General features: G+C 38.7%; 1 protein-coding gene across 12 annotated transcripts in view; it reads left to right on the top strand.

The window, feature by feature from the left end:
* The window catches only part of PPP1R12B (protein phosphatase 1 regulatory subunit 12B), a 205,135-nt gene that overhangs the window by 27,140 nt on the left and 151,089 nt on the right, over positions 1–26,906 (top strand). For all 12 annotated transcript variants that reach the window (XR_005361781.1, XM_038541861.1, XM_038541860.1 and 9 more), the window contains exons 2-3: positions 20,259–20,389; positions 26,621–26,739. Coding sequence is in view for 11 of the 12 variants with exons in the window: in XM_038541861.1 (XP_038397789.1) it covers positions 20,259–20,389; positions 26,621–26,739 (250 nt within the window). In the remaining variant the exon portion in view is untranslated. The remainder of the gene's footprint in view (positions 1–20,258; positions 20,390–26,620; positions 26,740–26,906) is intronic.

Here is a 26,906-nt window from a genome sequence, read left to right as displayed (position 1 = left end):
GACAAAGTTTTTTTTGTTTGTGTTTTTTAAGGGTGATATATTTATCTTACTGCTACTTGCTTTTTGTGATATGCTGGTGAGGACTGTTTTATGAGAACATATTTAGGCATATCTTTACCAAAGGACTGCCAAATTGCAACTGGAAGAATGGAATTATACAGCTTTTCATGACATCTTCTTTTACAAAAAGGAATGAAGATGTGGGGTGCCTAGGTGGCTCAGTTGTTAAGTGTCTGACTCTTGATTTCAGCTTAGGTCATGATCTCAGGGTCGTGAGATCCTGAGAACCCTGCATTGGCTCTGTGTCAGGCCTGTGGTGGGTTTGGAGCCTGCTTAAGATTCTCCATCTCTGTCTCTCTGCCCTTATCTCCCCTCACACTCTCTCCCCTGCCTCCAAAAAAAGAGGGAATAAAGACGAAAAATAAGTCAGCTAGGGGAAAAGCATGTTTTAGAAGACAGTGGCAATCCAAAGTCAGTCTGTTGTCTAAGAAAGTATGATGGTCATGTTTGCATGCAGTTGTTAATTTTGTGTCTGAAAGCCTTCAGGTGCTTACTGTGGTCTTTCCAGTGCCTCTAGGCTAACCCGGAAAAATTACTTTGCTCTTGGCCTTTCCCATAGTCTTTGAAAACAGATATATTAAATTATTTTAAGCTCTTGATTTCTGCCACTCACTCTTATATTGGAGAACTCTGCCGGTCTGTCATATTAACCAGTAGGATTAGTTGGTGTTTGGGGAAACAAGGTGGGCTAGTACTTGGTATATAGGATGTTTCGTTGATTTTTTTTTTTTTAATTTTGCAGAGCACAAAAGGTGAAACTTGGTCTCAAAAGGATAAAGGGATCATTGTTGTTTAATTCTTAAGTAGAGACTTTGGCACTTTACAAGCCTAAGGAATGAGTTGTGTGTTTGGTGTACTGGTACTTAGGGTTTATGTGAATTAATTTCAGAAGTTGATAAGTAGATAGCTGTATCTCAAAAAAGACAGTGTAAAAGTGCTGGCTATTTGCTGCTTTTTAAACTTGGCTTAATTTTAATGCTTCAATTTTAATACAAGATTTTTTTTTTTTTCTGAATCTCTTATGGGTAGAAAAAGATTCTTTAGTGACTTTGCCGGGGGGTGGGTGGGCATAAATAGGTCCATGATTACACCGTTTAAAAGCAAACTCTAAATATGGATGCCTTTCTACCTATCCCTTCAGATTTGACTATTGTGGTCATCTAGGTCAGATTCTACTGGGTGAGATTGCTTTCTAGATGCACTAGAAGTTTCACCTGGTAATAGGGTAATCATGAATAGTAAATTTGAGGTGATTCAGTTTTCTAAAACTGATGATAGATTCATTTATCTCTGGCTATCCTAAAAAACAGAATGTATGGTATGTGAATTATATCTTAATAAAGCTGTTTTAAAATTTAAAAAATAAACATGAGAAACTGCCCAGTTTTATTGTTAACCAGCAAAATGCAAATTGAAGCACTGGTTATTTTTGTTCAGTACTTTATTTTTTTTAATATTATTTATTTATGAGAGACAGAGAGAGAGAGGCAGAGACACAGGCAGAGGGAGAAGCAGGCTCCCTGCGGGAAGCCCGATGTGGGACTGGATCCTAGGACCCCAGGCAGGCCCTGAGCCAAAGGCAGACGCTCAACCCCTGAGCCACCTAGGAATTCCTTTTTCAGTACTTTAATAGAGATTTTTATAGTGGTTCTATCAATTGTAGGTATTGGTATGGAATTTGAATTGGGCACTCTTATTAAATACTGTCTTGTAAATGGGTAAATCCTTTTCAGAAGGCAGTTTGGAAGAATTTATAAAAATATATGCAAATTATTTGATCCCCAAGTTGTCTTTCTTTTCTTATATTATTAGAACATGTGCAGAAAGATGTTTGTACAGAAATATTCTTTCATTGTTTATAACAAAAAAATTAGAAAAAAACCCTGTTAAGTTTATACAGAATGTTTATACAGAATGAATGGTTGATTATATGTATAGTATAGAAATCTTTCAGTTATGAACAAAAGGTAGACCTCATAGACCTCTATATCATGGAAAGTCTATAAAAATATTGTGAATAGAAAGAAAAATGCACAGATAATACATATATCTTTTTTTTTTTTTAAGATTTTATGTATTTATTCATGAGAGATAGAGAGAGGCAGAGAGAGACACAGGCAGAGGGAGAAGCAGGCTCCATGCAGGGACCTAATGCTGGACTCGATCCTGGGTCTCCAGGATCACACCCTGAGCCAAAGGCAGATGCTCAACTGCTGAGCCACCCAGGCCTTCCCATACATATAATATATCTCTATGCTTTTAAAAATTCTAAATAATACATAAAAACATGTCCCTGTATAAGTATGTTTTGAAAACATTTTAGAAGGATATATACCAACCTGTATATAGTTACTTTTCAATTTTTTTTTACTTACAGTAAAAATATACTCTTGTGTTACTTTAAAAAATTATTTAAATCATTTTGAAGAAGAAGGTTGTAGTATGACCTGGTAGTGGATAGAGCCTTGGGCTGGCAGCTAAGAACCCCAGAGCATTAGTTCAGCTACAATCATGGACTTAAGCCCTCTTGAATGGTTTTATTCTCACGTAACACAGCATCAGGAAGTAGGATTAGTATCCATGTTGTTCACCATTATCACTTCCTGAGCATTACTTTCCATACCCTCTTATAAAAATAAAATACCTTATGCCCCTTTGATTCGCATGCCATTTGGCTAGGCCGCCTCCTTACCCTCTCATTCTTCAAAGACTACTCACAACTTCCTCTCAGTCTCATTACTATCAGAGCAAGTGATGAACCCAATTCTGATTTCTCTGTGCTTACACCCAAGTGGCTAAAAATCACAAAATAGTGGAGATTTTTTACCACTTTACATTCATGATCACCAAATTCAAATAGATCTTCCCCTTGTCTGGAAACCCCATTATATATGAACTCACTACTTCTTTCCCTGAAAAGATCATTTCCCACTTCCTTACCCTCCCCACCCTTCTGACCACTCTATTTCTTTTTTTCTCAGAAGATGGTACTACCTCCTACCACTCCACAAAATCTCTAATCTTGTTGTTTTCTCTATCACTGCACCAAAAAAAAAAAAAAACTCTTTAAAAAGCTTTAACATGAGACTTGAAAGTCTGGTGACCCTCAGGGTCTAAATTGAGAGTTGGTATAATACAGTAGTTCATAGTGTAGGCTCTGGAGCCAGACTGATTGGGTTTGAATGCCGGCTTAGTTTTCAGCTGTGTGACTTCAGGCAAGCTACTTAAGCTTTTAAAAATGAAAATAATAATATCCTTCTTAAAAGTTTGCTAGGAAGATTAAATTAATGTATAAGACAACACTTAACCCATGGTACTCAAAAATATTAACTAGCTAATATTTTTTTGCTAATAATATTATTAACTATGAAATCACCATTCTCATAATTCTATAAATAACATTCTATCAATTATATCATTAATGTGTATTTATTAAATATTAGTATTCAGGGCAGCCCTGGTGGTGCAGCGGTTTAGTGCCTGCAGCCCAGGGTGTGATCCTGGAGCCCCAGGATTGAGTCCCACATCAGGCTCCCTGCGTGGAGCCTGCTTCTCCCTCTGCCTGTGTCCTGCCTGCCTCTCTCTCTCTCTCTCTCTCTCTCTCTCTGTCATGAATAAATAAATAAATAAAAATCTTTAAAAAAATATTAGTATTCAATATAATAAACATTGTTACTCCTACCTTCACCTTCATTACTATTATGATTATTACTACTACTTTACAGATAAGATAGAAAACACAGAAATTAGAATTTCTTTAACTTTTCACCTACAAACCACTCTGCCTTAATCAGAAACACTCTTTTCTTTTCCTTCCCTTCCGCTACAATGGCAGAGGTGCTCTTACCATCTAAGGCAAAACCTTCCATCTTTGTTTTGGAACCTTTCTTCTGTAACCAAACACTGGTTAGTCTTTCTCTTAAATCCTTTCCTTTTATTTGGACTCCTCCAAGTGTCATTAAACATACTCAGATCTGTTCTATCTTGGAATAACAAAATCCCCTGGACTCCTCCCTGGCCTCTCGTAATCACCCTACCTTTTTCCTCCCTTTCTTACATGTATTTTTTGAGACTTACTCATGTTTTCCTTTTCCCTCACTCTTTATTCCCTTCCTATCTCAGCTTTGTCTCATTGCTGCATTGAAAGGCTTCTTGCTAAGGTCATCAGTGACCTTCAGATGGCTAATTCTGACATTCCCATTTTTCATCTTATTTGACTCTTAGCAACATAAACCACTCTGTACTTCTTGAAACCTTTTTATCCTATGACTTTCATGATAAATTTCTCTTGTCTTCTCTTTTGGCACCTTTTCTTCTCTTGTGGCACCTTCCTTGTTTGCACATTCTTCTCTACATGGTTTTTAAATGATAGAATTTTCAAAGCTTAGTGCTAGGTCTTCTCACTCCACTCTCTTTCCATATCTTGTTCACATGCTCAGCTTCAAATCGTCCTCAAAAGACATTGGCTGCTATCAAGATTATCATCACTATTCACCAGTCTTTCCCTTCTTTGGAGGACTTTGGGGAAGACCCATGGGAATATATTTAAAATTTGAGTATTTTGGAAGGAAAAATGGCATTATAATTGTATTTTATTATTTCGTTGAAATTAATCTGTCTCCAAAATACAATAGAACTTAATCCTACTGATAGACTTTATCACAAGATTGGAATAAAAAAGTTGATATGGTAAATCTAGAATTAGATACATGTTATAAATTAGCAACCATGGGACACCTGGGTGGCTCAGTGGTTGAGCATCTGCCTTTGGCCCAGGGCGTGACCCCGGGGTTCCGGGATTGAGTCCCACATCAGGGTCCCTGCATGGAGCCTGCTTCTCCCTCTGCCTGTGTTTCTGCCTCTCTCTCTGTGTCTCTTGTGAATAAATAAATAAAGCCTTAAAAAAAAATTAGCATTCATGAAGATGTCCAAATTCAGTGGTATTCAAATGCTGTACATTAAGTCATTTTCAGGCCCTAAAGGAAACAATAACGGTGAGGATGAGGATGATAGTAATAGAAGTATTAACAACGACAGTGACAAAAATTCAGCATATTCCTAATACGAATATCTTTTATATGTTGAGTTTTCTGTTCCTTAAATTTGGTAGATTCTCAGTGTGTGACCTCATGGCCTAGAAGATAGAGACCTCTGGAGAAACTGAGAATTCTCAGCCACTACATTGTACACACAATGCCCCCCCTCACCCCCCCCCCCCCCAAAGCAAAACTGGAAACCCAAGGACAGAGCAATTATGATGTCATTCCCACAGCAATCAGCTGGGATTCTACAAATGTGATGTTAAAGTAGAAAATGAGAAGTTCTTACTTCATGTTACGTCATCACACCTGTCGGTTGTGATCTGAGTCTCCATTGGACCTTCTTCATGGTACATGGTCCTTCTTCAGCATTTGAATGATTTTGATTTTGACATTAAAGCACTTTTCAGGAAATGTTTGCCAGTTACTTTGAAGTCCTTTTCCCTTCTAACCTGTTCTTCAAAAACAGCTTTGACTTTTAAGAGGTAATATGCCAGGTGTACTGGTTAGCCCGGTACTACCAGACACAAGGAACCTTCTGTCAGAGGGAATGTTGTATTGGCACAGAACCAGCTGGGCACAGTATCATAGCTTGCCTGGCAGAGGTCCAACAGAGAGGCTGAGAGTGGCAGGGGTGGTGCCTTGGGTTGCCCAAGCAACTCTGTTTGAGTGAGGATCTTAACTGGCTGAGGAAACATTCCTCCTTCAGTGGCCTTGGTGAAGCCTTTTGATCACTATTTCCTTAAGAATTTAAGAGCAGGATCAGAAAAGGACTCCTATTTTGTTAACTTCCTACCTCTTGCCATATGCAGCGTGTTCTGTTGGTGGAAAGTTCAGATTTCACTGTTGAGTTCCCTCTTTTACCTACTACCAAACACAGATTATTTTGTATAAATTGAGGTGGGAGATGGACTTTTGTGATGCTAAAAGCTAGTGTGGATTCTGAGATGCCTGCGACCAGGTAACAATGCCAGGACAAACTAGATGCTCACTGGGTATATGTAGGGATGAATATTAATGCAATTGATTATGTTGAAAATAGGATATTCAAAATTATATTTATATTTAGTTATAGTCATATGTCCTATAACTAGGATATTTCTATCCTAGTTACACTTAATGAATTAGGGTCTGTTCTGTATTGCTAATAATACCATTAAGCAAATCCATATTGAATGCTTTCTGTGTGTACAGCACTAGACTAGGCCCTGGGGATATAATTAGTAAGCTGTAGTCTGCATAGAAGGAGTTCATGGTCCGGTTGGTAAGTTGACAAAGATAAGTGCAGTAGAATGCAATGCACTTTAAAAGGTCCTTAGAAACACAGGTGGTGGTGACTAACTGCTAGGATGGGAAGGGCAGTCAAGGCAGGCTTTATAGAGGAGGTAATGTTTAAACTAAGTCTTTGGGACCACAGAAAAGCTCTAAGCAGGGAAGTATGTTCCAGCCTTAGGAAATGATATGTGTGGCCAGCTCCGGTGGCGCAGCAGTTTAGCACCGCCTGCAGCCTGGGGTGTGATCCTGGAGACCCGGGATCAAATCCCACCTCGGGCTCCCTGCATGGAGCCTGCTTCTCCCTCTGCCTGTGTCTCTGCCTCTCTCTCTCTCTCTCTCTCTCTCTCTGAATAAATAAATAAAATCTTAAAAAAAAAAAAAAGGAAATGACGTGTGAATGCATAGAGGCATATGAAAGTGTGGTCCATTCGGAGAATTCTATGGGAATGGTGTATAAGAACTGGTAGCGACACGCATGAACAGTTCTAGTGTGCCAGTCACATACTTAACATGCACAAATACTTAACATGTGTACATAGTAAGTCATGTCATCCTCATAAGACACTATAAGAAAGCTATTATTGTTATTCCCATTTTAAAGATGAGGTAACCAAGGCAGAGGGATGTTAAGAGACTTACCTATGATCTTATAGCCATTAAAATTCACAGCTAGCATTTTAGCCAGTGCCCTAATTGGGTGTCAGCAACCTTGAGCCCACGGGCCAGATCCAGCCCATGGCCTGGTTTTGTACAGCTTACAAGCTAAAAATGGTTTTTGCATTTTTAATTAGTTTTTTAAAAAAAGTAAAAGAATATTTTGTGACATGTGAGACATGTATGAAATTCCAATTTCAAAAAAAAATTCAAATTTCAGTATCCATAAGATTTTATTGAAGCACAGCTACACTCTTTGGTTTAGTATCGTGATGGCTGCTTTCACACGATAGCTGGCAGAGTTAAATATTTGCAAGAGACTGTATGACCTACAAAGCCTAAAATACTTACTGACTCTTTACAGAAAGTTTGCTGACCCTTGCTCTAAAACAATTCACTAGATTGCCTCATAGTATATTTTGTTTTCTAAAATAACACAGAGTGCGTGTTAATAGCAATAGTTGGGTTTATGTACTGCTCATCTTTTTAAAAAGCTATTTTCATATTTGTTATCTCATGTGTCCTTACACCAACCCTGAAATAAAAGGAGGGTTAAGTTTGGTGCTTTCTATCTTACAGCTAGGAAACTTAATTGTGGGAAGATTAGGATGGGCTATGGCGGTAAAGTTAGACTCGTTTGCCTGTACAGTGTCTTGTAATGTCCCATACTCTGTTGGGAAGTTTGCCCTCCACCTCTGTCCTAGATACACAGTTGCTCAGATCTTGGGCCCAAGGCCACTCCATAAATGAGACAGTTGAGATAGATTGAAAGAGCAAGGTACCACACACTCTTTCCTTAACCTTCAGCACCTCCGCAACAGCGTCTGAAATTCTCTGTCTTGGCAAGGTTCAACTTATTCTGAGCACACTGCCAGTGAAGTGCTCTGAGAGGCTTGTATTTGATTTCAGATAAGTAAGCACTTACCGTCAAAGGAGACAGGGAGCATTTCTCATTTTCATTTCCATAAAGGATGCCATTGCATTGTTTAGCTCTGTGGAAAGTCTTTGACTTAATAGTAAATTTTGAATCCTTATTTTTGGGTTTTCACTGGTCTATTATTCTGCCTTTGGAACATGAGATTTCTACTTTTTTTTTTTTTTTTTTTTTTTGCTATTCCTGATCTCTTCCAAGCTTAGGAATGCTGCTTCTTAATAAGTAAATAAAGGAGCTTTCCTGGTTACCTTGGCACTACCACCAAGCTAGTCAGGGAGAGTGAAGTCTAACTCTTATATTTGGTATGTTTGTGTTGTCTGTTGCTTTTTAGTATTCATCACACTCTCCTACCTTTAGGATTTATCAGTCTGAGGATTGAATTATAGGCCGTGTTTCTTATATTGTTGAGCCTAAAGCTTTCAGGAAAAAGCATTATTCAGATTTCTAAAGTCTTACCCACCAGCATCTTCTCTTTCAGTCCCAATCGTGAATTCATAGTATTAGCAAAATTTATTATACCCAGATTTGGTCTGTTAAGGCCCATCAGACACAAGATGGTACCTTAAGAGAGGTCAACTATGTTTCCACTGGTAGCCAGCATTTTCTTAGCTATTGACAGTGCTGAGGTCAGAGTAATGTAGAAAAACATTTCTCTGTCTCAGGGGTCAGATGCCTCAGGGTTGCTGAAATGCCTAAAGTGATGGAAAACACAAGTGTATACGTTTGTCAAAGCTCAGTAAATGTGTACTGAAGATCTGTACATTTCACTATACGTGAATTTTACCTCAACAGAAAAATAGTACACTAAACAAATATTGAACTCTTGCTAATGATACATGTGTGATGTGTTTGGGGAAACTATTATAAATGTCTGAAATGAGATGAAGGAGTGAAGGGATGGACATATGATAAAGTAAGTTTAGCATAGTGTTAGTGGTGAACAAACTATAGGTCATGTTAAGGTAGGTGGGTATTCACTATGAAATACTTTCAACTTTTCTATGTTTAAACATTTTCATAATTAAATATTTTGGGGAAATGCCTAAAAAGAATAGGCAGGTAATATAACTTAATAAAGCAGGCTAAGTATAGAATAGTAGAGGATGGTGGGGCATGGGGCATCAGGTGCTCATGCTCTGCCTAGAGAAGGCACCTGCCACTCAACCCTGATTAACTGCTACTTTACATTGCCAGATATTCTAATTTTTAAAAAATCTTGAATGTGGATTTTTTTTTTAATTTTTATTTATTTATTTATGATAGTCACAGAGAGAGAGACAGAGACAGAGGCAGAGGGAGAAGTAGGCTCCATGCACTGGGAGCCCGATGTGGGACTCAATCCCGGGTCTCCAGGATCACGCCCTGGACCAAAGGCAGGCGCTAAACCGCTGCGCCACCCAGGGATCCCCGTGGATTTTTTTATTTTTTTTATTTTTATTTTTTTTATTTTTTTTTTTTCCCGTGGATTTTTTTAAATGTGAAAAATGCTTATTTTTAAAATGCCACATAGGCCAAACAATGCTTTTGATTTACAACATTTTTCTATCCCAAAGATTTTAATTTTAGAGGAAAAATTGGAGGTGTCATCTTGAGTTGTACAGTCACCATTGTTATCAGCAACATGTGACTTTGAAGAGATCTCAGCAGTAGCGGAGACCTTCTGCTGTAACCTCAATTCCCCTGTTCTGTGGGCTCCTGTACAATAATGCTTTGCCAGGCCATGCTGCCGTATTCATGACACTGACCCAACCAGGGCTTTGCTGTGGGGCTGGGAACAGCTGTGAGATTGGGCTGGTTGGCATCGATTTCCCTGGGCTCACTTTAGGATTATTTAATAGGGAAAGGGCAGCGAGCAGTACACGCTATCTTGCTGCTCAGATGTAGTTCCTGGATATAAGTCACTTAGGCTTTAGCAGAAATTAGCACTAGATGGGAATCAGCAACAGAAAAGACTTCTAAGACTTCCTTATATTCCCTGTAATGCTGCGTGGTGTTGCAGTCTACCCAGTGTCCTGAGCTCTTTACTATCGCTTTGTTACCCTTCTTCACCGTGGCATTCTAATCAGCCGTGCTGTCCCTCCTACCTCAGGGATGTTTCTCAAAGCCATCCCCTCTTCCATGGCTCTACTGCCAGTACCTTTTTTCAAAACCTCATCCTTTCGAGCCTTGATTATAATTTTCTCAGTTATGTTTCTGTTGTGAATTTTTCCTGCCAGAAGTTCAGTCTTTACATTCCTACTACAGTTACCATTCTTAAGATACAGTTGTGATGATATTACTCCCTGTTTTAAAAAAAAACTCATTACTGGGGCACCTGCGGGGGTTCAGTGGTTGGGCATCTGCCTTTGGCTCAGGGTGTGATCCTAGGGTCCTGGGATCGAGTACCACATCGGGCTCCCTGCGAGGAGCCTGCTTCTCCCTCTGCCTGTGTCTCTGCCTCTCTCATGAATGAATAAATAAAATTTTTATTTTATTTATTGATTGTGCATCAGGTTTATCGCAATAAATAAAATTTTTAAAAAGAAAAAAACTCAGTACTTCCCTGTTGCCTTCAGGATAAAGGTTCAACTCTATCATGAGATATAGGGACTTTCTTTGCTGCCAACTTATCCTACCAGCTTTTCTTCCTTCTATTTCCCATTAACCTGTCGAGTAAAATTCAAATTCTTCAGTATGGCAAATGAAGCCCTGTTCAGATTTTCATGTTTACCCCCATCCGCATCTAAGTACAAACATCCCAACTTCTCACCATTCCAAAAGACTTTCTTTTTTTTCCTTTTCCCTGGACCTTTGAATTACTGTTCCCTTTGCTTCTGATGCTTTTCATCCCTGCTTTTTTACTTTATTTCATTTTATGTTATGTTATTTTGTTTTATTTTATTTTCATCCCTGCTTTTTAAATTGGCTAACTCCTCCTTTGTAACTCAGGTGAATAATAATATCAGTATTATTATTGTGAAGTGTTCCCCGTAATCCCCAAAGTTAGTGACTTCTTACTCTTTATTATGATACTTAAGACATATCACTCATTTTGTATCAGAGTATGATTTCTGTTGCATGTATCATTTACATACATCTTTCTACCACTAAAGGGTAAAGTCTCATTCATTTCCAATTCCGGCATCTCCCCTAAGGACTATGTCTGGCAGAGTGTAGGCCTCAGTAAGTTTGTTACATGACTAAATGGAAAGTCACTTTACAGTCAAGGAACATATTACTAAGATAAATTCTTAACCTGTTCTTTGGTAATATGAGTCAGTGTCAGATCCGGAACTTACATCTGAGTTCTCAGGTTTTCCGCCTGTACTAACAATAGACGAGAGATGGACCCCTCTGTAGCCAGTGACTCTGTTATGGCCAAACCCAGTATGCAGCCCCTGAACTTCTTTGCCAGCTGTAGGAGTAATTCTTCCACTCCTGGCTCAGTCTTCCCTTTCCTCTAATCCTTTTAATTTACTTCCTTCCCATGGTAGTAGAACCTGACTATGGTCTGTTGGCATCTAAGAGAACTTATGTAGTTTATGCTATATTTATGTTTAAATATACACTTTTTACCCTTTCTCACTCACTCTTAGAGATGAAGGTGGTGGTGGTGGAAGCAGTAGTAATAATATTAATAATATTAATACTAAGAGCAGCTTAGTGGCATTTAACTCTATGCTGGACACTAAGTATTTTTATGTACATTAGCTCATTTGTAACCACATGAAGTAGATACCATAATTGGTATGATAATTTTATAGATGAGGAAACTGGAGCCTACAGAGGTAACTTGTTTTAAGAACACAAAATTTAGTAGACCTGGGATTTGAGCCTAGGAAGTCTTATTCCATAGTCTGTACTCTTAACCAGTACAGTGTTCTGAGTGGGGTTGCTTTCTCTAGTACTTTCTACCACAGAGGACCGTACATGTGGGGAGAAATGCCAAAAAGTGATATAAACTATCCTGTGACTAGCTTTGCCCGTATAAAACTCTTGATGAAAATGTGCTGGAAAAAAAAAAAAAAGAAAATGTGCTGTGAAGAGTCACCTCTTCTTTTAATATCTCACTTCAGGGGTAAAATTTGCTGTGCTGATTTATACTTTCCGAGAATTCTGTCTTCCAGCAATTTCTTTGTGGCTTTTACTCCTTACCCTACTCAGATCCAGAATTGTCTTCCTTCTTTTCGCAAGGCTTACTTGACAGCTGTGGATCATTGCCCATGCCATAGCTTTCAGGCCGTACTCTTGTGGCTTATGAAACACTTGTTTATGGGCACAGAGTGATCTGGAGTTAAATAGAAAAATCCCTCTCCCTGGGACAGCAATTTACTCTACCTGCCAAGTTGGCAGCAGAATAGACCTTTGGGGGGCTGTGGTTAAGACAGGTAGCCAAGATATCCAGACTCATGCTAATAAACAGAGTGGTGACCAGCATGCTTTAATGGAATCTTTATGCTTTGCATTCAGGCCAGTCAGGAGTGACCAACTCAGATCAATTGGCCACATTCCTCATATGAAATTATTGGAGAGTTAGACTAGTATCAGTTTACCCGATATATGCTGAAGCAAAGTTATTTTTAGGAAGATAGTATCAGGTATTAAAAATGTTCCATGAGCCAAATGGTATCTGGAGACTGGCCCATGAACTCTATTTTGGATACCTCCAAGTTGGTCGGTAGAAAACATTTAGGTGGTTCTGCAACTGAATATGTGACCTTAAATAAGTCACTTAACTTTCCTGAGACTAGTTTCTCCATCTATAACATGAAAAGGCCTAGTGTTTTATTGCTCTAGCTACCATGTTCTTCCCTTCTTTTACATCTTTGTTTTAATAGGCTTTTCCCAAGAACCTATTTGATCAAATCTGTTCAGACGGATCATCCCCTTACTTGGTGTGCCTCAGGTCTTATATGCAGAGTTTGTAAGAAAATAACTGCAATAAGGGCTTTCTTATTTATGTACAAGTGTCTGAGTGACTCAGCTATGTATACACTCTTTTGATCTGAGAGAAACTCACGCTTGGGATTTTTACGATAATTATGAGGCCTCATTTATTGTTTCTCAACAATAAATTGATATTTATTTAAAATCTCAAAATCAGGATTACCAATGAGTAATGAGACAGAGATTTGCACACAGTGGAACTATAAAAGTTCTGTTTGAAGAATAACCATGGGCTATAAAAAGGATGGGCCCTTTCTTCTTTCTTCTCAACTTTCTAAAAATGTGCTTTGATCTAACAAGAGATAAATCAGATGAGTATAGCCTTATATGGTACGAAAGTTACCGAAGTAATACCTGTAAGACAACTTAATGGGCTTTTCTTCATTTAAGTGGATAAATGCATGGGGAATGAAGAAGGTTGAAGGAAACAGTTGAATAAGAGCTTGGGGCATTTAGAAAAGGCCTTAGTAGAACCAGAATGAACATGTTTTTGATATCTAAATATTGTCAACTGTTAGGCGGTATGATACTTGGCCTTAACTGAAGGAAGTTGTTTTCTGGTCCCAAATTGTAAATGTTTACAGTCTTGCAGGTGATATGCCAGTTTACTGAGGACAAAATCTTAGTGTGACACTCCATGGAAAATTCTTTACTTCTACTGTTTCTTTTGGCTATCGCTCTCAAAAGGCTACAACAGATCAGTGTCCAGAGCCTGTCTGACCACTGAGTACATAATCAGATATAGTTCTCACCATCTGGGAGCCAAACTGTCTTTGCCAGTGGGGTTGTGAGTCTTTCACACAGGGCTGACAGTTGCTGGAGTCACCTGTCATGTTGGAGCAGAATGCTATTATGATTCTCACTTGAGTAGTAGTTATACTATATCATGATTGGAATAGAGACGGGTACTTGGAAGGAGTGACTCAGGCACTGGATCAGTCAATCTTAACTACTAATACGTTAAAGCCTTCTCGTAGTGATGATCTGCTGATGGTTGAGATTTCCAAATTTACTGACTCCTTTATCACCTTTAATTTGCTGGTATAAATTCTAGTTCTGTGCTAAGGCTACCTCGTTGGAGCAGGGGGACTTTGAGCTTTGAAATGTTGGGTTTCACAGCAAATTCCTCAGTCAGCACTGCCACCCAGTTTCAGTTTTAGTCCTCAGCCAGAGTACTTCCATCAAAATATCTAGTGTAAGAACCATGGGCAGGTCTTTCAAGGCATTTGCTATTTAAGGCTAACAATTGGGGGTAAAAACCTTCTAAAACTTTCTGTTAAATATAGTTGTCTTTTAAATAGTAGTATAATTAATATTTTGACCATGTTTCATTCAGCAAAGAAGGGATGAATCACTGTGATTTTCATTAATACCAAGAGATAAGGATGTAGCAGACCCTTCCGGTTCTGATATCCTGTTCTCTGCCAGTTGTTTCTTTTTGTTTGTTTGTTTGTTTGTTTGTTTGTTTTTTCCAGTTGTGTTTTCTATGGCTTCAGTAACAAATTACCACAAACATGGTGGCTTAAAACAATAGAGATTTACTATTGCATAAGCTAAAATGTATTATCTGGAGGCTAGATGCCTGAAACCGTCTATTGATTGGTTGATCTATCAACCAGTTGATCTATCAACCGGTGTTGATAAAGTCACACTCCTTCTGTAGGCTATAGGGGAATATTTGTTCTTTGCCTCTTCCAGCTTCAGGTGACTGTCAACATTCCTTGACTTGTGGCTTTATCACCTCAATCTCTGCCTCTTTGGTCACATTGCCTCCTCCACTTCGGTCTGGTTCAAATCTCCCCTTGCCTATCACTCTTTCTCTCTCTCTTTTTAAAGATTGATTGATTGATTGATTGATTGATTGATTGATTGATTTGAGAGAGAGAGAGAGAGATAACATGAACTGGGGAAGGGGGAGAGGGAAAGAGAGAATCCTTAAGCAGACCCCGCGCTGAGCATGGAGCCCAACATGGGGCTTGATCCCATGACCCTGAGATTGCGACCTGAGCTGAAACCAAGAGTCAGATGCCTAACAGACTATGCCGCTCAGGTGCCCCTTATCTATCTCTTTTAAGGACACTTGTCATTGGAGTTAGGGCCTACTTTGATAATTCAGAATGATCTTGTCATCTCAACATCCTTAATTATATCTGCAGAGACCTTTCTTGTAGGTAAGGAACATTCACAGGTTTCAGTGACTAGGACATGGACATATCTTTTGGAGGGGCCACCATTCAACACACTACACTGTTGAAATGGAGATGCATGGCCAATACAAAATGGATGGGAGGCAGCAATATACAACATCCTTGACCTGGCCCTAGTCCATACATGGATGTGCTGTATGATTTTGTTGGAATCACCTTGGGGAGCCTAGAGCAACGTCTTTGGGTGATTCTAGATATCTGAGAATCAACTGAATGTATAGAAAATGTAACTTTCTATGCATTTAGGCATTTATTCTTCCATTTAACAAACATCTATTGAGGGCCTATTATGTACCAAGTGCTGTTTTGGTGTTTGGAATAGATCAGTGAACAAGTAGCCTTTGTGGAATTTATATTCTAGCTTTGCTAGGAATGACTTAAGATGTTCATATAGGTAATTCAGGAATGTGTAAGGTTTGTGTGAAAGAAATTATGCTCTTTGCTGTTATCTCCAAACATTGAGAGTTTTCAGCATAAAGTTGAAATTATATAATTTGGAGGATTATATAAATTTTGAATTATATACCCTGTATGTAAATTATTAATATTATTATTGAATTATATAAATTTTGGGAGGCTAAAGGACAAAATTGTGAAATGTATGGAATGGGGATATGTTACAAACATCATCACCTCCCAACACCTTTTTTAGCATGATTTGTTGAAATCAAGGCAAGTGTGAGCTGAAAAATCCAAACACATAGGTGGTATGCTGCATAAAGCCCAGCTTCTAATTGCGTCATCTGCCCTGGCATCTGCGGCTGGGTTTTGTGGGGAAGAGAGTTGTTCTGGGGCAAAGGCAGGTAGTTTTAGCAGTATTCTGACACACGAGAGCAAGGTCAGCTCTTGGAGCCAGCGGCACTTGGTGGTGGTGACAGTTGCAGGCTATTTTGGGAATGGAGGAGGCTTTGTTTTGTAAGGCTTTCTCTGCACTCCCAGATTTAACCCTGGCACTGAGCAACCATCAGCCACTTTTGTCTTTGATATAGAGGGAGGAATATTAGGTACAGTAGAGAGATCATAGTGCTCTTTTATCATTTTATTGGTAAAATCAAGTCTTTTTCCTTGGAGATAGCTTATCATTACCAGCAAAATGTAACATGCTGATTTTAGGAAGCTTTACATTATTATCTGGCAATTTTTCTAACATCTCTCTGGACTGATAATTAAATATTTCTTTTTGTTAAGAAGCTTAGGAGAACTTGTTATTTTAGTAATGTTCTGTGTGTCCTCAGGAATGAAAAATAGAAGGAAATGAATGAATGTAAGCCACAGCAAAACGAATTGGGTTAAATGCAAAGGATATTCCCATTGATGTCATGAGTAACGTCAGAAACTTCTTTAGCATCCTTTGCCTATTCAAGGAAAGGAAAGACCCATCTAGCTGGAAGGTTCGTCATAGCTCTATGTAGAGATATCGTGTTGGAGTCCATGTCCCTGGACAAGGTTTTATAGATAGATGAATCTGCTGGTCTACCAGGCTTCGTTCGTGAATGAGTCAGCAGCACAGCTGCAGATGGAGTGAGCAGAAGGGCATCTAAATTTAGTCATTATTCACTTGAGAAGGTTTTCAGTGACTATTTGTCTCTTCTTCATGGCCTTAGTCATATTCCTTCTTCTGGAGACAGAAACAAAAAGAGAATGGTCACTCCAAGATATTCATGAGCACGAGTGTCCTACAGCTGTGTTGATTGTCTCCGAGGATGATTCCCTTTCAGCTTAACCATTGTACATGCTATTTTATTCACTTAGCTCCTGAATTTAGGAACCTGCAGGATCCTGAACACTAAAGAGGGAATTTTTTGGAGTCAGACTTAATAAACAAGCTCTAAAATCTTGATAGTTCAAAGACATATTTTAATCAAACTGCCTTCCTCCTTTAAGATACTGGAGGTGGGGGAGGGCAGTGATGGGTGAAGAGTTAGTACAATTGGTGCTCTTTCCTGGAGAAGTTGCTATTTGTTAAACTGGTGGCTTGAAAACAACAACGTCAGGGTTTAGCTCCTTTGATCCTCACAAAATCCTATGAGGTAGGTGGTATTCTCATGCTATAGATGAGTACACTGATACTCCGGTTACATACTTCACTCCAGGTTAGATGTATTGGCAGAGCTGGTATGCGGCCGGGTCTGTTTGACATTAAAGCTGATGTTTTTGACAAGATGGCGTCCTTCGTTTTGTGGAGGGTATGGGGAATAACCCCGTAACTGTTGACCTACTTTATTTTCTCTGAGATGATTTGTTGGAGATTGATGATCTGCTAAAGTAAATGGCAGATTGGGCCAGCTTTTTGATGTCGTTGTCTTCTCAAACATCCTCACAATGTCTAAAAATACTAAAAATACTGTATCAAGAATTTGAGATACATAGACGAAAATATCACAAAACTCAAAAGGAAGAGAACTGAAGTGGTGATAGAGTGAAGGAGATTAAGAAGAGGAAGGGAGAGAAGTGAGTAAGAGAGACAGAAAGAGAAGTTTTCCCCTGTTTGATACCTGGACTCACTGGGCTTATTTTAGATCCTCTGGGATTTGGCTGCTGTCATCTTCAAAGGACAAAGAATGATCTTGAAAACTTGGCTTCCAAAAGTCTGCCTGCTGATGGCGTGGCCATTGGAGCTAAGTTTTTAGACTGTTGAGCCAAAGAAATTTTGCAACCAAGCAGGAAGCAGTTTACCCAGCTGTCTGACGCAGGTTGAGATGGCACATTTGATCTTTGTGATACAGGAGTTTATTATAACATGGGCCAAGCATTTTCTTCTCCTTAGACTTCAGTACCTTTTTTAAAAGTATTCCCTTCCATCTTTTCACGTAAAAGTCTTTATTAACAGTTTTTAAGCAAGGTACTCTGCACTGAATTGGCAAACCTTATCCTATGGGGACTGCAGACTGGCAGACACGCAATATGTGTGAAATATAGTGATAATAATAGTTATGAAATATTTTTTAAAGATTTTATTTATTTATTCATGAGAGACACACAGAGAGAGGCAGGACATAGACAGAGGGAGAAGCAGGCTCCCTGCAGGGAGCCCGATGCAGGACTCATCCCAGGACCCCGGGGTCACACCCAGAGCCAAAGGCAGATGCTCAACCCCTAAGCCACTTGGGTGCCCCTAATTATGAAATATTTTACATGGTATAGAAGTAAAGAGTAAGAAATGCTCGTAGAAGTTGATAAACCTAAGAAGAAAGGTTTGGTAGAAGAAATGTAATTTTTGGAGCTACTTGTTGAAAAAGAAGGCATTATGAATTTTGGCTATAAGAGTCATTTGGCTTCCAAAGGTCAGGTTAGAGGAATATATTATATTGCATCAAATCAAATCTAGGCTGATATAGTAGCTAATCTCAGTAATTGTAAAAAGAGCATCAAATGGCTTGGGGATAAATGAGCAAAGACGCTTTTTGGTAACTAGGGTTACCTAATTAAGTTTTCATCCAAATTGAATTAGTTGTTGTTCATCCATGCCCCTGCTTCTAGGCAGGATTGATATGAGGTTTATCTCTGGAGGAAGTTCCTGTAAGTCTCTGAGTAAGATATGTACTACTTAAGTCATATATATATATATATATTTATATATATATAAAATAAACTGCATATATATATATAGTCATATATATAGTCATATATATATATATTTATATATATATATAAAATAAACTGTAAGTGTGTGGTATGGAAGGATACAGTGAGGACTAGTACCCTTCAGTGCTACCACCTTGATTCATACTAAGGCACCAGTAGTTGTACCCATAATACCTTTTGTATCCTTAGTGCAAATGTCAACACAGTGAAAAGGGCAAATAATGTTTTTAAATTATTATTATTATTTTTTAAGATTTTATTTATTCATGAGAGACGTAGAGAGAGAGAGGCAGAGACACAGGCAGAGGGAGAAGCAGGCTCCCTGCAGGGAGGACCATGCAGAACTCAATCCTGCGACCCAGGGGTCAGGCCCTGAGCCAGAGGCAGACGCTCAACCACTGACACACCCAGGCATCCCTAATGTTTTGATATTATTATAGAAAATCATTTTGATCTGATAATAGCTTTTGAGCTAAAGTTTTAACTCCCACCACACTCCCACACTGCCCAAGGAGGGGACTTAAAGACAAGGTTTTTTTTGTTTTTTTGTTTTTTTAAAGGAGTTTCATTTGTTTCTGGGTCCTGAATTATCCCAACTGTTTTAGAACCATCAAAACCTTGATAATGACAACCTTTATTAATGTGGGCATTTTGCCTCCTTTTTATAGATAAGTTAAGACCGTGTTTTGGTCTGCAAATATCATTGCTATATGTGACTTTGTTTTAGGCTTATGGTAGCCTTAAAGTTTCTATCAAGGAGCTCGTCTGCTTTCTCCTAATTGTTGGTCTGAGATGGGCAGCTAAGGATTCCTAACCATCCGTAACTATAAATATACTTTGCCATATTGTTTGGAGTCATTAAAAAAATATGTGAGAAGAAAGTACATTTCTTCAGTTTGAAGTGATCATCTCATCCTTTCTCACCAAAGTAGGGATTGTTTGGCAATCCCAGAATCTTAATCTATAGCTTCCCACTAAGAAAATTGCATTTGATTTTGTGTGACTGTTTTCTTTTGAACTTCATAAGCAGATTAGTGGTTTCTAGTATGTCCTCTTTGATAGTATGATGATGAAACAGCTCACCCATTTATAGTGCTTTAGAAATCAAGCTTTCACAATTCATCCTAGTAGTGCTATAAATAAAATTAAGTATTATTATACTTATTTCACAGCTGAAATTTTTTAAGAAGACATTTATTTATTAGAGAGCACGTGTGTGTGGCTGAGTGAGTGGCAGGGGGCGGGGGGAGAATCTCCAGCTGAGCACAGAGCCTGACATGAGGTTCAATTCCATGACCCTGAAATCATGACATGAGCCAAAACCAAGAGCTGGACACTCAACTGAGTCACCCAGGTGCCCCCGCAGCTGAGATATTGAGGCATGCAGACATTTCAGGGGTTTGTATAAAATCACAAAGCTCAGAAGTCATGCTCTGGACACTTTTACCAGTATGCAAGAAATAGAAATTAATACATCATTACAACTGCTGTATTGTCAGTGCCCAGAGTAGTATCTGGCACACATAGTAGAACTCAGTTAAGTACTTGTTGAGTGAATGAATGGACTTTTCTTTTCAGGCCTGTATTGATGAAAATTTGGACATGGTGAAGTTTCTGGTGGAGAACAAAGCCAATGTAAACCAACAAGACAACGAGGGCTGGACACCCCTTCATGCAGCAGCTTCCTGTGGCTATCTGAACATAGCAGAGTGAGTCTCTGTATGGGTTTGGATTATTTGTAGGAGTAGCCTTCATTTATCTTTTGCTCTTAAAAATTTGAATTCATTAATAGTTATAATTTCTATTATTAATTATAAAAACAGGAGGTTGAATCATTTGTAAGGAATAATTGATACTGTGTTTTCATATACCTGCTAAATCCACAATTTATTTATTTATTTATTTTTTAAAGCTTTATTTATTTTAGAGAGAATGAAAGACAGTGCAAGTCAGGTGAGGGATAGAGGGAGAGAATCTTCAAGCAGACTTCCTGCTGAGCATGGAGCCCAACATGGGGCTCGATCTCATGACCTATGAGATCATGACCTGAGTTGAAACCAAGAGTTGGCCACTTAACCAAGTGAGCCCTCAGGTACCCCAAATCCACAGTTTTTTAGTTGAAATTTTTGTTCTGTCTTCAGGTAATTCATATTTGTTGAGATCTTTAGAGGTGGCTTCTGTTGCACTCTCTGGGTCACTTTCTTTTTTTTTTTTTCTGGGTCACTTTCTGAGCAGCTATAACAATATGTGGGCAGGTCTAGAGATTTTTTTCTGGGCTTCTTTGTAAACTTGTTTTGTTATTTAAGAAAAAAAAAATCAGTGCTCATGAAAGTGGAGAATGTCAGGCATACTGATTACAATACCTATATAATTAATAGCAGAAGAATGAGCCTAAACATGGAACAAAGGAAGAGTAGGGATTGGCATGTGTTCTCTACATTAGTTGAATGGGTATTTTTATTAAGACACATAAGTAGCACCTGACCTCTGTGACAACTAGTTGCCCCTGCCTTGAGCAGAAGAATCCAGGCCACCTAATGTCTGGGTTATAAGAGGTACTAAATAAATGTTGAATGAAGGAATTAGGGTTATTTTTATTTTTATATTACTTATTTATTATTATTATTTTATTTTAATGTTTTTAAAAGATTTTATTTATTTATTCATGAGAGACACAGAGGCAGAGAAACAGGCAGAGGGAGAAGCAGGCTCCTCACGGGGAACCTGATGTGGGACTTGATCCTAGGACCCTGGGATCATGCCCTGAGCTGAAGGCAGATGCTCAAGCACTGAGCCACCCAGGCGTCCCTTATTTATTTTTTTAAATTAGTTAATTAATTAATTTAAAGAGTTCAGTTATTTTGAGAGAGAGCACACATGCAAGCAGGAGGAGGGACAGAGGCAGAGGGAGAGAGAAAATCTCAAGCAGACTCCATGCTGAGCTTTTTAAGTAATCTTTACATCAATGTAGGGTTCAAACTCACAACCCAGGGATCAAGAGTCACATGCTTCACCGAATGAGCTAGCCAGGCACCCCTGAAGGTTGGTTTGGGTTTTTTTAAGATTTATTTATTTGAGAGAGAGAGAGTGTGTGTGTGTGTGCATGCACGTGTGTGTGAGTTGGAGGAGGGACAGAGGGGAGAGAATCTCAAGCAGACTCCCCAGTGAGTTGCAGAGCCTGTTGGGGCAGAGGAGGCTCTATCTCAGGAACCTGAGATCGTGACCCTGAGATCATGACCTAAGTCAGACACTTAACCAGCTGAGCCACCCAGATACCCCTGAAGGTTATTTTTAAATTGGAAAGAGACTTTAGCAGTTGAAACGTCTTTAAAATGAGGCAATTGAATGTATTCTAGATGAGAGCAGATTTAGGTTGATAAGGAAAATTCACTAAATAAAAACATGGTATTCTGTGATCCTTTGAAAATCAGATGCTTGTTTTAAGGCCCCTTTCCATATAATTAGAGCTCTATTACATTTTCTTTTCTTTTCTTTTTTTTTTTTTTTCTATTACATTTTCTTATCCAGCAAACAGCAGGGAGGATTATGTTGGCAGCTATGTGGAGGCCTGGGAATGGCTTCCCGCACAATCTGATTTGCCCAGGTTTCCTGGGGGAGAGCCTCTGTCTCTGTTTTGCTTTTGAGCCAGAGATGTTCAGTGGGAGAAGTTAAACAAAGGGAGAGTCAGAGCCAGAGAAACACTAGGCAGCAGTGCTGGTGTTTGACTGGGCTGCTTGTTCTAAAAAGTGGACAACGGCATTGGTGAACAATGCAGTTTTCTTTAGTCTCGGTTCTTCACCCTGTTCTAATTTAGTAAAAGTCAGTCACCTCTTCATCCCTTCGGCTGCCCTCTTTTCAGAGGCTCATAGGAAAGGCTCTGATTATCAGCCTTACCCACTAATGCCAACATCCTGATGTCTAAGAGTTGTGGTGGTTTCCTCGTATTTTGATTTTTACTTTAAAAATGTATCTAAGAGACAGTTATAGAACATGTTAACACCTCATTTTTTATATTTCATTATTTGTTCAGGTGGCTTGTTTGTGATTTTTGAGTTACCCAGATCTTGTTACATTCAGGAATTTCACTTTTTTCCGTTAGAAGGTAACAAGCAGAACTCATGCTTAGAATTAGGATCACTTGTGTTGGCATTGTCCATGGAGTCTCTTTTTTTTCTCCTTTTGTGAAGCTGAGTACAGAGAATGATTGTAAGTGTTTTTTTAGTGATTCCTTTAATTCATCTTTGTGGTGAACACAATTCCTTTGAAAATAAGTTCAAAATTTAATAATCTCCTGTGCAAATAAATATTACTTTGAGTGAAAGGAATCGGTGAGAGTTACTATATCCTTATAGAAATTATTACTCAGACATCAAAGTCTGACCAGGAGAGAGACGACCTACATTAGAATCTATTGCATAGGTGGGTTAGTGATAGGGATGGCCTTCTTTAATTTATCTTTCATTATGTATATCATTATTTAGACAGGTTTTGATCTTGTCATTATTTACTTGCAAAATATAGCATTGTTTTCTGTACAATGGAAAAGAACTCCACTGTTTATGTTACTCATTTTGGTTGCTTTACCTTAGGGGCTGTGAACAATGTTTTAGATAGGATTAGCCCTTGGTCATTTTGTCTTTTTTTTTTTTTTTTAATCTTAAAGATCTTAAATTTTATACTCTTATTCTCATTATCATAGGAATTCTAAATTTCAAGGGAGTGGAAACAAACAAAATGCAAACTAACATTCTAGGAAGAATCTACAGGGTGACTGGATGGCTCAGTCGTTAAGCATCTTCCTTTGGCTCAGGTCAGGATCCTGGCCAGAGTCAGCAGGGAGTCTGCTTATCCCTCGCCCTCTGCCCCTCTCCCATCCTGCTCTCTCACTCTCACTCTGTCTCAAATTAATAAATAAAATCTTTTCTTTTTTTAAAAGATTTTATTTATTTATTCATGAGAGACACGCAGAGAGAGAGAGGGGCTGAGACACAGGCAGAGGGAGAAGCAGGCTCCATGCTGGGAGCCCAACTTGGGACTCGATCCTGGGTCTCCAGGATCACACCCTGGGCTGAAGGCGGTGCTAAACCACTGAGCCACCGGGGCTGCCCCAAATAAAATCTTTTTTAAAAAAGAATCTACTTGCATTCTATTTCATGTTCCATTACCTTTTTGTCTCATATTTGAACTCAGTATGAATTCAAATTTTTTATATTTTTAAAAAGAGGTTTAGAGGCTATTATTTTTCTCATTTTGAGTTTAGGCTTATTGTTAGTTAGCTGGATGCTTTAATATTTTTATTACCAATAAGTGTTGAACTTAGAAGCAGCAGATTGACGCAAGGGTATAGCATTTAGTTTGTCTTTATAGTTTATTGGGATGCTAATTTATTCTGAGTTTTTAAGCACATTAAATTTTCTTTCTTCCTCCTTTAGATAATAAAAGTATCTTTTATCAATGATGAGTTAGAAAGAGTAGAAAGGCTTTATTTTCTAAAAGGCATATTTATTGAGCTAATGGGTATTTCTGAGCCCCTGGGTAATTATAAAGATTCTCAGGGGTAAAGTAAGTATTACTTTATAGATTGATATTTATTCTTGTTCAGGTAGAAGTGTGAAACTAAACAGGCTTCTACTTCTTTTTTTCCTAACAATGGTCTAGAAAACTAGCCTTTCTTAACAGTAATCTCTGATTCGTGGTAAGCCAGATTGCTTTCTAGAAAAGAGTCTTTTTGATTGTAAGCATAAGAACGTGTCAGAAAAGGGAAAAGCAGGGACCTGCATACCTAAGTGACATTGTCCTGCCTCAGTAAAGGATGCAATAGATGTCAGAGCAAAGTGGTTAAGATGTTTCCTTTATTTCAGGTGATATTTATGTAGCACTGAGAGAAAAGAGATGATGTCAGAATGTCATAGCAACGATAATAGTAAGACGCAGTTTCTGCCCTCAAGTAGCAGTTGCATCAATAGTGTCTTAGCAGAGGGAGAGGGGTGGGAGGAGAGAGTGGAATGAGAGGAAGGAGACAGAGAATTCAGTTGGTGAGAACAGGCATAGGCCACACACATGAAGGCAAAAGCTTTTTTAATGGACCTTGAGATATGGAGTTTCTAGAAGGGAAAGGATGGGGGGGAGGGTGTTTCAGTAGAGGAAGTTACTTGAGCTGTGGAAGAGAGCTGAAGTGAGCGTGGGGTGTCTTTGGGAACATTAAATGGTTCAGTTTGATGAGAGTATGGGATACAGTTCAATCCAAAAAGCTTTAATGGGGTGCTTACTGTGTGGATTATTTCCATTTTGATTTTTCAAGGTGGGAGGAGGTATAATTGAATGTTTCTTTGGCCTGAAGTTGAGGAACCAGGAGAGAAGCTATTGAATATGCGGAAATGAAGGAGTAACTGACGACAGAGAGGACTGGTACTTGATAGAGTTAAGAAAGCGGATACAGGGAATTAACCTTCGAATTGAAAATAATGTGTCTTTCTCTGAGACTGGGAGGGAAGGACAGAGACAACTGAAAATTAGATGACTCGGGAATGCTTTTGCACTTTATATATGTGCAGTTGAGCTAGAAATTCACGTTTATTGAGGCTCTGTTATACCGGGTACTAGGCACAGAGAAAGCAAAAACATGATTTTAATATAGTCTTTGTTGATTCTTTCTCTTTTGCCAACTCTTTGTATACAGTGACCATAATCTTGATTATCTCTTGAAAATCTATGATATCTAAAACGTGGCACCTTAAACATAGTAGGGGACCAATAAATGTTTCACCTACTTGAAATCCGATTTGATTAGTTTTTCATTCCCACTTTAAAATACTTCTGAGTATTCACTAGAGTTCCCAGCATTACTGGCCCAAAAGCAACTTGATCTAACTGAACAGATGAACTAGACTTAAAAATGGGAGGCTGGAGCCACCACCTTGGTCATTTGTCACATCTATAATTTTAGGAAAACGACTCAACACGTATGAACCTCAAGTTCTTGTGGAATAGTACTGCCCATGTTGTCTACTTCATAGGATTGTCTGACACATATAATTTTATGTGAAAGCACTTCAGAAATCAAAAAGGATCTATTTAGGGGATCCCTGGGTGGCACAGCGGTTTAGCGCCTGCCTTTGGCCCAGGGCGCGATCCTGGAGACCTGGGATCGAATCCCACATCGGGCTCCCGGTGCATGGAGCCTGCTTCTCCCTCTGCCTGTGTCTCTGCCTCTCTCTCTGTGACTATCATAAAAAAAAAAAAAAAAAAAAAAAGGATCTATTTAGGGTATTAAAACGATCAGACCTTTCTTCTTCAGGATTGAGTGTTGTATTTCAATAGAATCTAACTATTTAGAATTAGAATTTAACTATTTATTTCTTTAGTAATTTAGTTTCCCTCTTAGAGTGTAGAAGGTTTCATGTAGATGGCTGGTTGCAGGGAGAGTTTTGTGGAGGCATAATTTAGTCAGATTCATGCACATTTTATTTGATTATTTTTCTGTATTCATTCTCAGCACTATTTAATATACTCTAATGTGACACTGAGAAAGTTTTGTGAGAATTACTTGCATACAGATCTTCCAAGGGCTCTTATTGCCAACATTACAAGTATATAAGTAAGTCCTTTTGGGAATCTGTGTTTGGGCCTCAGGGATGGTGGGTGAGTTTTTATGGCTCCATGTCTTCCTTCTGGTGTTTAGAAAGTCTCTTTCTATCCAGCGAGAGTGAGAGGGTAGAAGTTAGGAATATGAGTGTGAAAGAAATCCAGTTTGTTGGTATTGCTTGTTATGAAATAGAGAAGCTTCCAGTCCTAATCATTGGAGTTAGAATTTAATAATGGAACAATATCTGGGACCATAAAACCCCCAAACAGTGGCCTTGCTCTGCATTGAAGACCACATACACAAGCATAAATTGATATTTGACAGATAATGTAGATCCTGGATCTTGTCTACGCAGGTATTTCATTAACCATGGAGCCAGTGTGGGTATTGTGAATAGTGAAGGTGAAGTCCCTTCTGACCTTGCAGAAGAGCCCGCCATGAAGGATCTTCTTCTGGAGCAAGTGAAGAAGCAAGGTAACCTAAGTGATTTGAAGGGGCCTAGAGAGACTCAAACATGCCACTTAGAAAATAATCCATTTGCTGTATAGAGCTTTTCATTAGCAAATGATAGGAGAGGATTAGATCTGTCTGCACAGCATTAGACATCAATTATCACCAACATTATGTATTCTCTTGATAAC

Source organism: Canis lupus, chromosome 7, assembly GCF_011100685.1.
Source record: "Canis lupus familiaris isolate Mischka breed German Shepherd chromosome 7, alternate assembly UU_Cfam_GSD_1.0, whole genome shotgun sequence".
Lineage (NCBI taxonomy): Eukaryota > Metazoa > Chordata > Mammalia > Carnivora > Canidae > Canis > Canis lupus.
This window is presented reverse-complemented; position numbering and strand designations above follow the sequence as displayed.